The 14,336-nt window shown below is 40.8% G+C and overlaps 1 protein-coding gene across 1 annotated transcript in view; it reads left to right on the plus strand.

Moving 5' to 3' along the window:
• Nucleotides 1–14,336, plus strand: part of LOC309387108 (coiled-coil domain-containing protein 162-like) — a 54,560-nt gene continuing 40,224 nt past the window's right edge. Inside the window, exons 1-10 of the mRNA XM_081943313.1 lie at nt 1–50; nt 1,531–1,723; nt 2,393–2,520; nt 5,344–5,544; nt 6,291–6,412; nt 7,853–8,081; nt 8,587–8,789; nt 9,682–9,840; nt 9,909–9,999; nt 11,479–11,619. Coding sequence (XP_081799439.1) covers nt 24–50; nt 1,531–1,723; nt 2,393–2,520; nt 5,344–5,544; nt 6,291–6,412; nt 7,853–8,081; nt 8,587–8,789; nt 9,682–9,840; nt 9,909–9,999; nt 11,479–11,619 — 1,494 coding nt within the window. The 5' untranslated portion in view covers nt 1–23. The remainder of the gene's footprint in view (nt 51–1,530; nt 1,724–2,392; nt 2,521–5,343; nt 5,545–6,290; nt 6,413–7,852; nt 8,082–8,586; nt 8,790–9,681; nt 9,841–9,908; nt 10,000–11,478; nt 11,620–14,336) is intronic.

A 14,336-nucleotide genomic window follows, 5' to 3' on the forward strand; every position in this document is an offset into this window, starting at 1 on the left:
GGGGTCTCAGCTCACATTCGTACATGCATTACACTCCATCTGACTATAAGGTGAGGCTTTGGTCACACTAGAACAGAATTCCCCAACCTTTCCAGCTTTGTGGGCTGATGGGGGGGATGGGGAGGGGGGATGGTTCCACATGAACAGTGGGTAAGTGTGCATGCACACCTCCATTTGTATGCGTGTCGGGCGTGTATGCCTGCTGCTGGCACAAATGGAATGCGCCCACAGGCTCGGGTGCTGCTCGCGCAAGTGGGGATGGGTGCTTGCCCATTATTTCTGTGGCCTGGTTCTGAATGGCTCAAGGTCCAGTAGTGGGCCATGGCCCAGGGTTTGGGGAACCCTGTATTAGATAATATTTTCATAGTCATAGATCTTTAAAAATAAAACATGAGGCCCAGTATATTGTCTTTAGGAAAATCCCCAGTACATTTGCAAGAGGAAATGGGCAAAGTAATAAAGTCTAAACCTGAATTCCAAGACCATCCAAATTATGTAGGGTTTCATTGGGTGTTCTATTTTGACCCAGAGCTTAAACTTCTTATCTGTCAGAATGCCAGTTCCAAAATAGAAACAGTAAACCAGTGCATTAAGGAAGAAAAAAAACACCTTCCAGTTCTCTGAATATTAGTCATGCAAGTCTGAGCTTATTTGAGGAAGGTTTACTAATGGGCTTAATTCTGTAAACCTAAGTATTCTGATCAGCCAAGTATCAAATACAGGTAGTTCTTGATTTACAACCACAATTGGGACTGGAACATCTGTTGCTAAGTTATGCGGTCCTTAAGTGAATTGCAGTTGATTTTATGTCCTTTTTTTTACCATGGTTGTTAAGCAAATCACTGCGATTATTAACCAAATCACATGGTCATTAAGTGAATCCCGCTTCCCCCTTTGATGTTTCTTGTTGGAGACTCTCTGTGACTGTGGTAAATGTCGATCATGTGATCTTAGCATGTTGCAAGTGTTGTAAATACATGTCAGTTGCCAAGCACCCGAATTTTGATCACATGATCATAGAGGTACTGCAACAGTTGTCAGTGTGAGAACCGGTCATAAGACATGCTGTTGTTACTTTGAATGGTCATTAAACAAATGGTCATAAGACAAGGACAGTATGCTAAAACTAAGTTCACACATCCCACTAATCAATAATCTTGGTTTGTTGAACAAGACTTAGTGATTTTGTTTACAAACCAAACTAGCCTAGATTGCATTAAGCTCAGTTCAAACAAACCACGTTCTATGTGAGGGGGACTTCAGCTCTTGCTAGAAACGCAGAGGGAAAAAACTAGTCAGAGCTTCAAAGTATTTCAATATGAACCTGAGTGAATGGATATCAGTTTATCCCTTCTAGCTACAACCTGGATGAATGAATAAGGAATAAGAGGTTCCTTAAATTTAAAGGGTGATGGATTATGGATCAGAGGCGATTTAGGTGGCCTAAAAACCTCCGAAGTGCACAACTATTTGGTAATGGATTTATTGGTCAGCGGTTATGTTTTCTTTTCAACATCGATGGCTCCACAGGTCCAAAGTGTGCAGTTCATGGAGTTTGCTGAGGTGGAGAACCATGATGATTTTTACACCGTTGAAGAGGCCTACATTCATACGCAGGATCAGAGAGGGGCTTTAGTCATGTATGATGTGGCCCTGCAAGACCTGAAAGAGACAGAAAAGCAACTTTTGCCCGTGGCAAGTCAGTACATTGAGATGGACAAAGGTAAGGCCTTTATACAAACTTAGGCCTGAAATATCTCTGATATTACCAATAGTTGAGGGATAGAAACTATCACAAAAAGCAGCCATCCCCAAAACAGAAATTACTTAGTACACTAATAATAGAACCAAAGATAGTTGTTTCGAAGTAATTGTTGGAGAAGTAGCTCCGGAGGCACTGCTTGTTTGAAACTTTAACCTTACTGGTCATTCGGGGTCACTATTTATTTGTAATGCATCTGTAATTATAGTAAGCATACAGGGGTGGGTTCCGGCAATCACTACTGCTGGTTCGCTCATAAGTATGCCCCGCGCGCATGCGCAGAGCAATAAAAATTGCTTTGCGCATGCGCAGAAGCAAAAAACGCAATGACGGCACATACGGCGCTGTTCGGAAAACCAGCATGGCAGGCCCGGGTCACTGCCAGTTCCAGCAACCCAGGCCACCAAACTACTACTGGTTCGGCCGAACCGGTCCAAACCGGTCGGTACCCACCATTGAAGTATACCTATATTGATAATTTTCAGTTCTGTGAAGCAGGAAAATCTTGATAACAGAGAGGGAATTCACTGCTTATGTTTTATCTGGGCCTCATTAACTGCAAGTGTTTGTGACTGCTTGAATGTGTTATTGCTGGGTTGAAGTCTTTTGCGTTATCCTTTTCTTTCTGAGGCCAGAAAGCAGGGCCTGATTCCTCTAGCAACAGCTACTCAAGGCGGGCAGAAACATCAGTGGATCGATCGGCAGTCTTGCTTGACCTTTGGACTTGTGAAGCAGATTTCTTAAAAAATAAGTGGCAGGTATACATATTCATGCTTCATTGGTTTTCTTAGAAATCAAGAACACACACACCTCCTGAAAAAAAAACCCTGTAGAAAGTAAGAAAGATGACCCTGATAGAGATATGCAAGATCGGTGGCCAGGGTGGAGGTGAGGGTGAGACACATTTTAAGATTATAAAAGACAGGTAATATTTGGAAGTGGATCGGAGAGATACTGTCAAGCACGCCTCCTTCAGCAACCAAGAAAGAAACCACTTAACTCCATTTGTAGAATTAAGAATACTTTTACTGGTTATGAAAAGATAGCAGCGAAGTAAAGCAAGGTCTGAGGCAGAAACGCGCGAAAGCATAATATATCAGACATTTGCCCAACCTGCTCCCCCCCAACAACCCCCACCCCATTGCCCAATCTGCAAATCCCTTAGGTGTCATGTGGCTGCATCTCCAAGAAGTATCATCAGGTTGGAATGCAGGACGGTTGGCCTTGACCAACCCCAAACCTCGGTCATCAGCATGTGCAGAAGAGGGTGAGAACAAAACTCCCTTTTTAACTATCCTCCTGCACCACTTATTTCCCATCCCAAATACCATGCCCCTCCCCTCCCCATTTCTATGGCGGCTGAAAGCAAGTAGCGAAGCAAAGGCTGACATATACCTCCCTAATTAACTGAACTATGAGACAGAGGAGGAGATACAGCAGAACCAGATTTGGGAGATTCTGCTATCATAGCAGAATTTATCATCGCAATTTAGTTGATTTCTTAGTTTAGTCTTCCTAGTGACACTGACAGATCGCCTAGGCAGTGATTGCTAATTTCTTCTGGACCGAGTGCCCAAAGCACGTGCACGCCCGAGCCCCTAAAATGCAATGTGTGCATGCCCCGCCCCGTGCATGTACGCCTCATCCCTGCATGCACCCCGCCCCCCATTCATGCCTGTGCTGCCCCAGCATGCTCCCCTGCCCTCCACACATGTGCATGCACCCCCCCATGCACCCTGGCCCCTGCACATGCCTGCGCACCCCCCTTGTGCGGCAGAGACCTAAAGACCTGCTGGCTGGCAGGAGACACGTGCCCATGCCCGGTGGAGCTAAACTGGGGCAACTAATTGTGCGTGCCCACAGAGAGGGTGCTGCATGCCATAGGTTTGCCATCACGACCCTCGGGGCAACTAATTGTGTGCTGGACTGGACACATTATTCATATTTGCAAATGGGTTTACTTAATAAATCGATTCCTAAGGCTGCTCGTCTCACGTACATGACTGGGCATCTTCCAACATTAAATCTTATGTTCTGTTTACATCTAGAAATGGAGGCCCTTATTTCAGCTTGTGTCTTTTTCATGATTAACCTGATGAGGTGCATTCATGTGTCACTTCAACCATAACATATAAGAAAAGGAGAGAATAGTGGATGTTTTCCTTCTCCCCTAAATTACAAAATTATACAGTATTTATGTAATCTCTAGCTCAGGGGTCGGCAACCTTAAACACTCAAAGAGCCACTTGGACCCGTTTCCCACAGAAAAGAAAACACCGGGAGCCACAAATCCCTTCCCGTGTCTGGCTATTTCCCAAGTGCCCCCAAAACCAGCATACATATTTGAATTAAAGGTTCTGTTTTCTTCTGAAACTTTTCTTTTCTTGGATTTATCCATGGTTGGCCTGCTGGGGGTCGAAAAGCTCAATAAATTGTGTGCTGATGGGTGTCGCACATTGGCGGTTGTGACACATATTTTTAGCGACAGGGAGCCGCAGCAGAGGGATGAAAGAGCCACATGTGGCTCCAGAGCCGCAGATTGCTGACCCCTGTCCTAGCCTACTAAATGTTGCTGCCTGAAGCAAAAGTGTACAGGCAGTCCTCGATTTATGACCACAATTGAGCCCCAACTTTCTGTTGCTAAGTGAGACCTTTGTTAAGAGAATTTTGCTCCCCTTTTTTGACCTTTCTTAACCCAGTTGTTAAGTGAATCACTCCAATTGTTAAGTTAGTAACACTGTTATTAAGTGAATCTGGTTACCCCGTTGACTTTGCTTGATAGAAGGTCGTAAAAGGGGATCCCCTGACCATGGGACACTGCAACAGTCATAAATATGAGTCAGTTGACAAGCATCCGAATTTTGATCATGTGATCATGGGGATGCTTCAATGGTCGTGTGAAAAATGATCATAAGTCACTTTTCCAGTGTCTCTCTAACTTTGAACGGTCACTAAATGAATCATTGTAAATCGAGGACTACCTGCATAGCTGAGCACCAAAAGTCCATTCTTGATACAGAAGATGCCTGGGATTTAGTTTTTGCTTGTCTCTGGTGAAATTATAACCTCTTCTATCGCTATTGTGAGCAACAGTTTGGTTTACAGGCTACAAGGGAGGCTGGATAACATAAAATAAGGACTTTATTTATTTCCTCAGCACACGCACTTTGCCTCACTCCGCCAATCCCTCTGATTTAACTGAACTACCTGGATTATTGTTCTGAACATATTTATTTTGATTTTTGAAAAACTGGTGTGATACAGCAAGACACTAGATATATAATAGGCAGAGCGGAGAATCTCATTGAGAAATTTATATATGGCAGCACGCTCAGAAGTATTTGCTTCCAACTGAAATATTTACGTTATCAGCAGAAAGCAAAAACAAACTAAAACAAAATGAAGGAAAAAATACACATTTCTTGCTTATTGTTTTGAAATATATGTTTGAAATATATGTTTGAAATATATGTTTGAAATATATGTTTGAAATATATGTTTGAAATATATGTTTGAAATATATGTTTGAAATATATGTTTGAAATATATGTTTGAAATATATGTTTGAAATATATTTTCAGCTTCTCGATAGTTACTTTGAAGTATACCAACATGCTTTAGATTCAGAAGAAAGATTTGCATTGGCCCAAGTAATAACTAACATCATGTACAGACGTCCTCGATTTGATTTCCACCTTGGGTATTTTGTGAACACTTACAGAGATGAATGCACTTGTCTCAAGCTTCACCTCTGCTTGGTGAGAGATATTATGCACCGGCAGGTAAGTTGACACTCTTTGCAGTAGAACTTTGCAGTAGAGGGACACGGCGGCTCATGGCTAACACGCTGAGCTTGTCGATCAGAAAGGTTGGCAGTTTGGCCGTTCAATTCCCCAGCACCGCATAACAGAGTGAGCTCCCGTTATTTGTCCCAGCTTCTGGCAACCAAGCAGTTCGAAAGCATGTAAAAATGCAAGTAGAAAAATAGGAACCACCTTTGGTGGGAAGGTAACAGCATTCCGTGCGCCTTCGGCGTTTAGTCATGCTGGCCACATGATCACGGAGACATCTTCAGACAGCGCTGGCTCTTCGGCTTTGAAACAGAGATGAGCACCGCCCCCTAGAATTGGGAATGACTAGCACATATATGTGAGGGGAACTTTATCTTTACCTTTAGCCAGGATAACTTTGGATCTAATTCTTTATCTTTTCCATTAAATACATGACATTCAATTTTTAGTATTTGAACTAGTGATGTGCCAGGGCATGCTGGCTGCCGGTATCCAAATACAGATGTTAGCATCTATTTACTGTTTATGTGGTGTTTCTGCAAAAGATTGAAAATGGGGATGAGAAACAGATGGAAGCTGGTGAATGTAGCAAATTCAATTTATGTGTCACTTTAATTGCTTATATCAGGCTTCCTGTACCACTAAAGTCATGATACAATAGGTTTTTTAAAATCAGAAAATGCTATGTCTTATGTAACAAGATTTTTTTTATTTTTATCCCCCCCCCCCCCCCCCAGATAGAGAATCAACGTAAATATAATCATCAAATTTGGCGTGGTGGTCCTAAAGGTTGTATCTCTGAATTTGGCTTCCCCGCATATATAGTTACAAAGCAGTTAATTGCTCTCAGTAACAGCCCGTGAGTATCATTTGTCTCTAATATGGCACATAGATTTATAATGGAGCTCATGTTTGCTATTGTTGTTTAATAAGAAAGTCACACAAGCAAATCCCATTGTTTATTCACTTGGGTTCAAGCAATTCTTATTTCAACCAGCCAAGCCATATGACAAAATAGCTTTACTTACGCTGTTCTTCCAGCTGCAAATGCTCATTTCTCAGACTTAGTAATAATAATAAGGCATTAATTCTGTGTTCAGCATGCATATATGTACATGGAGTAATTTCTAAATTAATAGTAGACATGCAAACAATTAAGATTTATAAAATTTCATTATCCCCTAAAATATTTGTTTACAAATTGTAATGTATTATTTTAAAAAGTCAGGATCATGTCACTGTACTTGGACTCAAACGTATAAGAGCGTTTCAACAGAGAAGGCTCCCTAAATCTTAAAAGCCAGAACTACAAGCAAAACAAAGAATCTGTGACTTTTTTAGTTGTGTTATCTGCTGTGTGGTGCAATATCTATTCCTCCCTTCCATTTTGTAATAATGTATTAATCTTTATTTACTTCACTGCTTTCTCATAAGATAGACTTAAGAAAGTCATCTTTTCAACTGTGTATTTACATTATAAGTAAATATATAAATGTATTTTTAAAAATAATTATGTTAAACTATCATCATTCTGGTATGTATGGATATATATAGTGCACTGAGCTAAAAGACTGCAGCTATGTTTATATATGGATAAATAAGAACATAAATTGAGTCATACATTCAATTAAGACAATGCTTGTTTTCCAATCCATTTCACCTCTGAATAGTTACCATTTTGCATTATTTATCATTTATGGTTATGTTTTATTACTGTATTTTTTGGAGTATAAGACGCACCTTTTTCCCTCAAAAAAGAGGCTGAAAATCTGGGTACATCTTATACATTGAATACAGCATTTTTTGCCTCCTGAAACCCCACCCCCTTCACCAAAATGGCCATGCATAGTCTTTAGGAGGCTTATAGAGTGCTCCTGGTGGCTGGGGAGGGCAAAAATGAGCAAAAAACAGGCCGGTTTTTGCCCCCCCCCCCCAGCCTCCAGGAGCACTCTATAGGCCTCCCAAAGGCTATGCATGCCCTTTTTTTGACAAAAAGGGGGCAGTTTTTGCGAAAGACGGGTTGTTTTTTGCTCATTTTTGCTCCCAGCGCCCAGGAGCACTCTTCAAGCCTCCTAAAGGCTATGCAAGCACTTTTTTTTGGACAAAAAATGGGCTGTTTTCGGGAGGTCTGCAGAGTGCAAAAACTTTTTTAAAAAATTTGCCTCTTCAAAATCTTGGTGACTCTTACATTCCGGTGTGAAAATATGGTAGTTTTTTGGGGGTTGGGGTAGTTTTTATTAATTTGTTTTCAAATAATCCTATTCTGTCATAATACGTTTAACCCTTTTTTCCTTTAAAGTACAGCTCTGAAGAACATGTATTTATTGGAATTCCATTCCTCCCTTGGTCTAGTATCTTTAATTCCTAAAGCTCTAGATCATGTCCTTCAAGAGTTCCAACAAATCTGTAGGCCAAACACAGCCAGTGCGGCCATTCATTTGGAGGAACAAATACTTCAACTTTCGTTGGATGGATGGATGACCATGGAAAATCCAGAATCTTTTTATGGCGCTCAAATTCAGAGAGATGTATGTTTTTGTTCTACATACAAGGATTTGGATGGGTTTCTGCTGCTAAGAGGCCCTAATCTCATTAAGTAGACATATAGGATTGGGTTAATAGAGATAATTCAAAATGTTTGTAGACCTATTATAGATTCTACGTAATTAAATTTCTAATACGGAAGGACTGGTATCTTGATACAAAATTGAATTTAACTGCAGGGATAAACTGATACAGTGGAGTTAAGCCATTTCTCTTTGTGAGCTGGGCATGGGGTACTATTTGTACTTTAAGAGAACCTATTTGCTGTTTATGCTTAAAAGTAAAAAAGAACATCTCCTCCCATAATCATACTTGCCTGTTGTCCAGTCATCTGAAGGTTCTTGTTCCATCTTCTCCTATCTTTTAATCAAATATTTCCATGATACAAAATAATGTCTTGAACAATAAAGTATCATTCGTAAGATCAATACAACAATCCATTGATATTCTTTGAATTAAACATTGATAAATACTATTCTTTCATGGTAGATATTTGCAGATGTTCTGGTTGAGGATCCTCTTATTATAAGAGAAATAGTTACTTTAGCCTTGAAATCGGTATCAGAAGAAGAACAGAGACCAAGTAAAGAAAAACAAACTATTACTTTGAATGTCTTTTCAAGAGTCCTTGAACTTCTAACTCTCCGCCATCGGTTGATTGAGGCAGCAGTAGAAGGAGCACAACTGGGCAGGTTAGCACAAAGGAAATCATTGTAGAAAGTTGTACTGAAATTCAGCAATTTTTTTTTAATTTAATCTAAGTTTTTCCTGTACTATTGTTTTAATCTTTAAAAGCATAATGGCAAAATCCATATTCAATGTAATAATTATCTTCTTGCTGATTTGGTTCCCCCACTCTCTTCAATTCTCCCAAATAATTGACATCATCTTATTGACTACTAAGTTCTTAACTGAAATCATTATTCCTCTTCTTCCATCCTGATCCAGTATAAAGTCTGATCCCATGATCTATAGCTGGCCCTATTAGTTTACTCAACTGAAAAGTTGAGTAAACTAATAGGGCCAACTATAGATCATGGGAAAGCCATTATTTTAAGGGAAGCTCCTGATATTTCAATCTGAACTGTAGCATAGGTAGTTGATAATTGCAGTTGAATGTTTTTGATTGGTACTGTTTAAATGTGTTTAACAAATCAAATTATACTGGTTGTTTTTACTTTGGCATGTTCATTAGTTAGAAAATATTATAAATACACCAAAACTTTCTACTTATCTTTTCCTAATAACCCAAACTGCAACTTGGCTTAGCAGGGAACATCTAGCCATGGAAAGAATCCAAAAGAAGTAAGCTAGAATTTCTGATGCAGTGATCACAGTAATCAAATCACAGACAAAATTGCATGTAGTTTTTTTAACGCCCATTTGTGGTAGGTGTCAGCAAAAATGATCTTAGCGGTGGACAAAGTGAAAGTATGGATTGAAGTATTATACAACTATATTTATTTTCTCTGGGTATAAAACTCAAAACAAAAATATGACAGGAAATGAATGTGTGTGTTTTGCGTGAGCAGAGTGACCACTATAAGTGGTTAGTTCAAATATGTACATCCTTTTTCTTCTTAGACTGTACAAAGAATTTACAGAAGAAATGGGCTTTAATGAGTTTCATTTATACTTACGGCCTGTGTACTTTGAATGTGCAACTCACAAAGAGAAGGCTGACCAGTTCTCACCAATATTCATTGCTTCACTTCTAGAAGATCAGGACCTTAACCTGGACAGGTAAGTCAGAGGCTTATAAATGTTTTCAGCAGATAAACATGTATACATTGCTTTCTTTTCTTTTGCAGATATATTCCTTCTAACTTAATGTTAGAAATCCAAGATATAGACAATCAAATTGGAAAATTTAGTTTTTGCACCAGGGAGAGCATTCTGCAGGTAACTGAAATATTCTTTATTCCTGTCTCAAAGCTATTACGGTATTTCCTATTTGTTTTATTTTGTACTAAACCAGTAGTGTTTATGACTGTACTTCTGACCAGAGTCATACAGATTCCGTAAATAACAAAATATTTTGTAACTGCAGTTTGAAGATTTAAACCTCTTAGCATCTAGATTTTCAACAAATCTTGAAGCAAGAAATGCAATTCTAAACTATACCGAAAGTCACATTATGCAACAATTTAGTCATTCTGAAGTGTTGGGTGTGTGTGTGTGTGTTAATTTCAGTGAATCCCCCACCCACCCCTAGTATGCTCTGTCCAAAACAGAAAAAAGGATATTTGTGTTCCAAGGAAAATTCAGTGTTAAATAGTGGAGCAGGTGTAGCAGAGATCTTGGGTGGAAAAATAGATTACTGATTTTAATCAATCACATATCATTGCTGAAATGACTATTGCTTCTGTATGTTCACTGGAGATCTTCTGATCAACATTATTACTTGTCTATGGCATTTGATTAAAATTGTTTTGGGCTAAAGTATTATCACAGAAGGTGGCAGCATGTAGTTAATTTTGGCTAATGTTGAAAATGCTATGCAGCAACAGACATGGTGATAACGGAACAAAAGACTATTTGGAAATGACAAGGTTATATATGATAGACTGGAAAGCCTGTCAATGCACACTGTGTTTTTGCTTGTATATAAACTGGGGGGAAATAATGACAAAATCTTAGGTATTGTTACACACACATCTTAAGAATGTTACACGCACATATAGTTATCTGGAGTGAAGGCTGACTAAGAGATTTTCTGAATTAGATCCTGTTGCTTCCAAACTCCATGCAAAATTAGTCCTGGATTTCTGACTGCATTTGAGCCCAAAACTTATGTTGCTAAGCGAGACAATTGTTAAGCGGATTTTGCCAGAGTTGTTAAGTGAATTGCTGCAGTTGTTAAGTTAGTAACCAGTTTGTTAAGTGATCCTGGCTTCCCTGTTGCTTTTGCTTGTCGGAGGGTCACAAAAGATGTTCACATGACCCTGGGACACTGCACATGTCATAAATACGAGTCAATTGCCAAGCATCTGACTTTTGATTACTTCATGGGGATCAGAGGTGGCTTTTAAATCCCGGCGTTACCGGTTTGCTCATGCTCGTGCGCGCATGTGCAGAAGCGTCCAGGTGAGTGGACGGAGCCTCCCGCCGCCGCCACTACTGGTTCAGCTGATCTGGGCCGAACCAGGAGCAACCCACCTCTGGTAGGGATGCTGCAATGGTCATAACTGTGAAAAACAGTCATAATTGACTTTTTTTCAGTGCAGTCGTAACTTTGAATAGTCACTAAATGAATTGTTGTAAGTTGAGGATTACCTGTACAACTGAAGCATGTTTATAGCCTCATGGTTAGACCTAAAGGAAGTAGATGTGCAATGTTACACTGTAATGACCACTAATCTTTTTATCTTCATCCTTCAGCTGCTACTGAAGCAGTATGGACTGGAAAACTTGCAGATTGCTCTTGCTTGCCAGATCACACATAAAAACATGCTCCTTGTAGCTGTTCAGCAGGCTGCATTTTGTCCTTCAGGGCAGCTGACACTAACTGGAGATTTAAAGGTTGGCAACTTTCCCCTCTCTTCCTCCCTTTCAAAGACCAAATTCCACCACTGTCTTTAAAAAAAAAACATAAAAATCAAAAGCAAAAAAGTTACAAGGGAGTCTTTCTTTGCTATCTGCTTTCTATGCTGTTTGGCCTTATACCTACATTCTACTGGGAAAATGTCAGACACATCTCTGTTTCAGAGAGGAGATTATTGTCAAAGAAAAATAAAAGGTGAGATTATGGGTACCTTTCTGTGCTAGCCTTTTTCATCTGGGGTATATTCCAGATATGCTGACGTCAACTATTTGAAGGTCACATATCCTGATTGAGAAGGCCCTATTCCAATGATGGAGTCTTTGTCAATAGATATAATTTCTCCATAAATAAGGCAACGGCAGATCTCACTAGGTTGCATCTGCTTTATGTGATTACAGACATTGTTGTTAACCTTCCGGGATTTAGGAAATCTTGTTTCTGAAACTAGACATTTGCTTCAGTCATACATAGGTCTTAGACTTATATATATTGCTTCATAATGTTTTACAGCACCCTCTAAGTCGTTTACAAATGTCAGCATATTGCCCCCAACAGGCTGGGTCTTCATTTTACTGACCTCAGAAGGATGGAAAGCTGAGTTGACCTTGAGCCCATTAGGATCAAACTCCTGGCTGTGGGCAGAGCTAGCCTGCAATAGTAATAGCAATAGCACTTAGCCTTATATACCGCTTCACATTACTTTACAGCCCTCTCTAAGCAGTTTATAGAGTTAGCATATTTCCCCAACAATCTGGGTCTCATTTTAGTGACCTTGGAAGGATTGAAGACTGAGCCAACCTTGAACCGATGAGATTCAAAGTGCTGAACTGCTTGTAACCAGCAGTCAGCAGAAGTAGCCTGCAGTACTGCATTATAACCACTGTACTCTAACCACTGTGCCACCAGGGCAATGTAATAATGTAAGCAGACATACAATAATGTAAAAGTCATAGGACAGGTGATTCTTTTATAGAGTCATACACGGCTAGAAATAATATACTGTCATTATGAATAGTGTCTATTGATAGCCTATAACAGTGATGGCGAACCTTTTTTGGCTCGCGTGCCACAAGTGGGGGGAGCGCAGGGGGGTTGTGTGCAGGCGTGCCGCACCCATAATGCAACGTGCGACCCCCCCAGTGCGCATGTGCGCACAACGTGCGACCCCCCCATTTTAACATTTTTTTTCGCCCTCCCCAGGCTCCAGGGGCTTTATAGGAGCCTGGGGAGGGCGAAAAGAGCCTCCCCCGCCCCCCCGGAGGCTCTCCGGAGGCTTCAGGGACCGTCCGGAGGCTTCCCTGAAGCCTTCGGAGCGCTTAAAACCACCCTCCAAGCAAACCGAAAGTGACTTCCGGGTTGCTCGGAGGGTGGTTTTAAGCGTTCCGAAGGCTTCAGGGACGGTTCCTGAAGCCTCCGGCGGGGGGCAGGGGAGGCTCTTTTCACCCTCCCCAGGCTCCAATAAAGCCTCTGGAGCCTGGGGAAGGCGAAAAATAGCTTTTAAAAAGGTGAACTCAGCTGGCCAGCGCGCGCTGGCCAGCTGACAGGGCAGTGCCTTGTGTGCCCTGACAAATGGCTCCGCGTGCCACTTGTGGCACGCGTGCCATAGGTTCGCCATCACTGGCCTATAAGGAAGCAACAGCATTTATTTATTTAACAGTGTGTCATACTATGCAAGATTAGGGTATTATACCAGCCACACCACTTTTCTTAATCCTTGCAGCCATCCTTTGAAGAAATTAGGACACCTCCTCCTCGCCAGGACACTCTTCAGGGTCTGCCTTTAAGTTTAAGCCATGTTGCTTGGTAAAAGTCAAACACTATCATCATTGCTCCATATTGGAATTTTCTGAGAGGGGAAAAGGATTGCTGGTTGTGATTTGTAGGCAACCATCTTTTTTCTCTCTTCTTTGTTCACATGGCTTATCTTTTTCAGAAAAATGCATAATATAAAAAAGAATAAAATGGAAATCGGTGCAGACTTATCATTTAGCTAACAATTTGCCTCAGGAAATCATAATATTCCTCTTAAATGCTCTGTTAAAATTAGATTTTAACCAATTTTTGTTTCCAATTGAGCCTGTTTTTTTCAGAAACAGGAGAGGATTAAAAATATACATATATTTAAAAATCTCATTAGTTTTCCACCTGGATAGCTATTTTCTGAGTAAAAAGCAGCACGTTTAATATGTGCATTTCCTTCAGTAACATTATTCAGCTCCATACCTATACTGCCTTCTGGCTATTTAATGCTTTCTTGTTCTTTTCTTATTTTCTGTTTTTCTTTGTGGGGGTGGGGGTGGGGAGTATTAGAAGAAGCCAAATTAAAAGAACTTGAAACTGCAGAGTCAAAATGTTCAACAGGGCCCATATGATGGCATCAAGCTGTTGTGGCCCACCAGTGGCCAGCAGAGCTGGCAGCAGATTTGGACAGTGAGGAGGTTGGGGAGGAACATAGGCCAGACTTGGAGTCTGGGGAAGGCTCTGACAAGTGCTCTGCGTCGGAGGCAGAGATGGGGCCAGGGCCATCTGACAGTTATCAGTTGCCTTCAGAGTCAGACAGCTGGAGCCTGTTCCCAGTGTGCACATGCGCAGAGTTGCCAGATGAAGGGAACAGCTAAGGAACAAGGATTGACTTGGGAATAAGGCCACAGGTGGACGGTGAATGGTCCCTCCCATAGGGCCGAAAGGTGAGCGG

The sequence above is a fragment of the Natrix helvetica genome (assembly GCF_964273705.1).
Source record: "Natrix helvetica genome assembly, chromosome: 2".
Taxonomy (NCBI): domain Eukaryota; kingdom Metazoa; phylum Chordata; class Lepidosauria; order Squamata; family Natricidae; genus Natrix; species Natrix helvetica.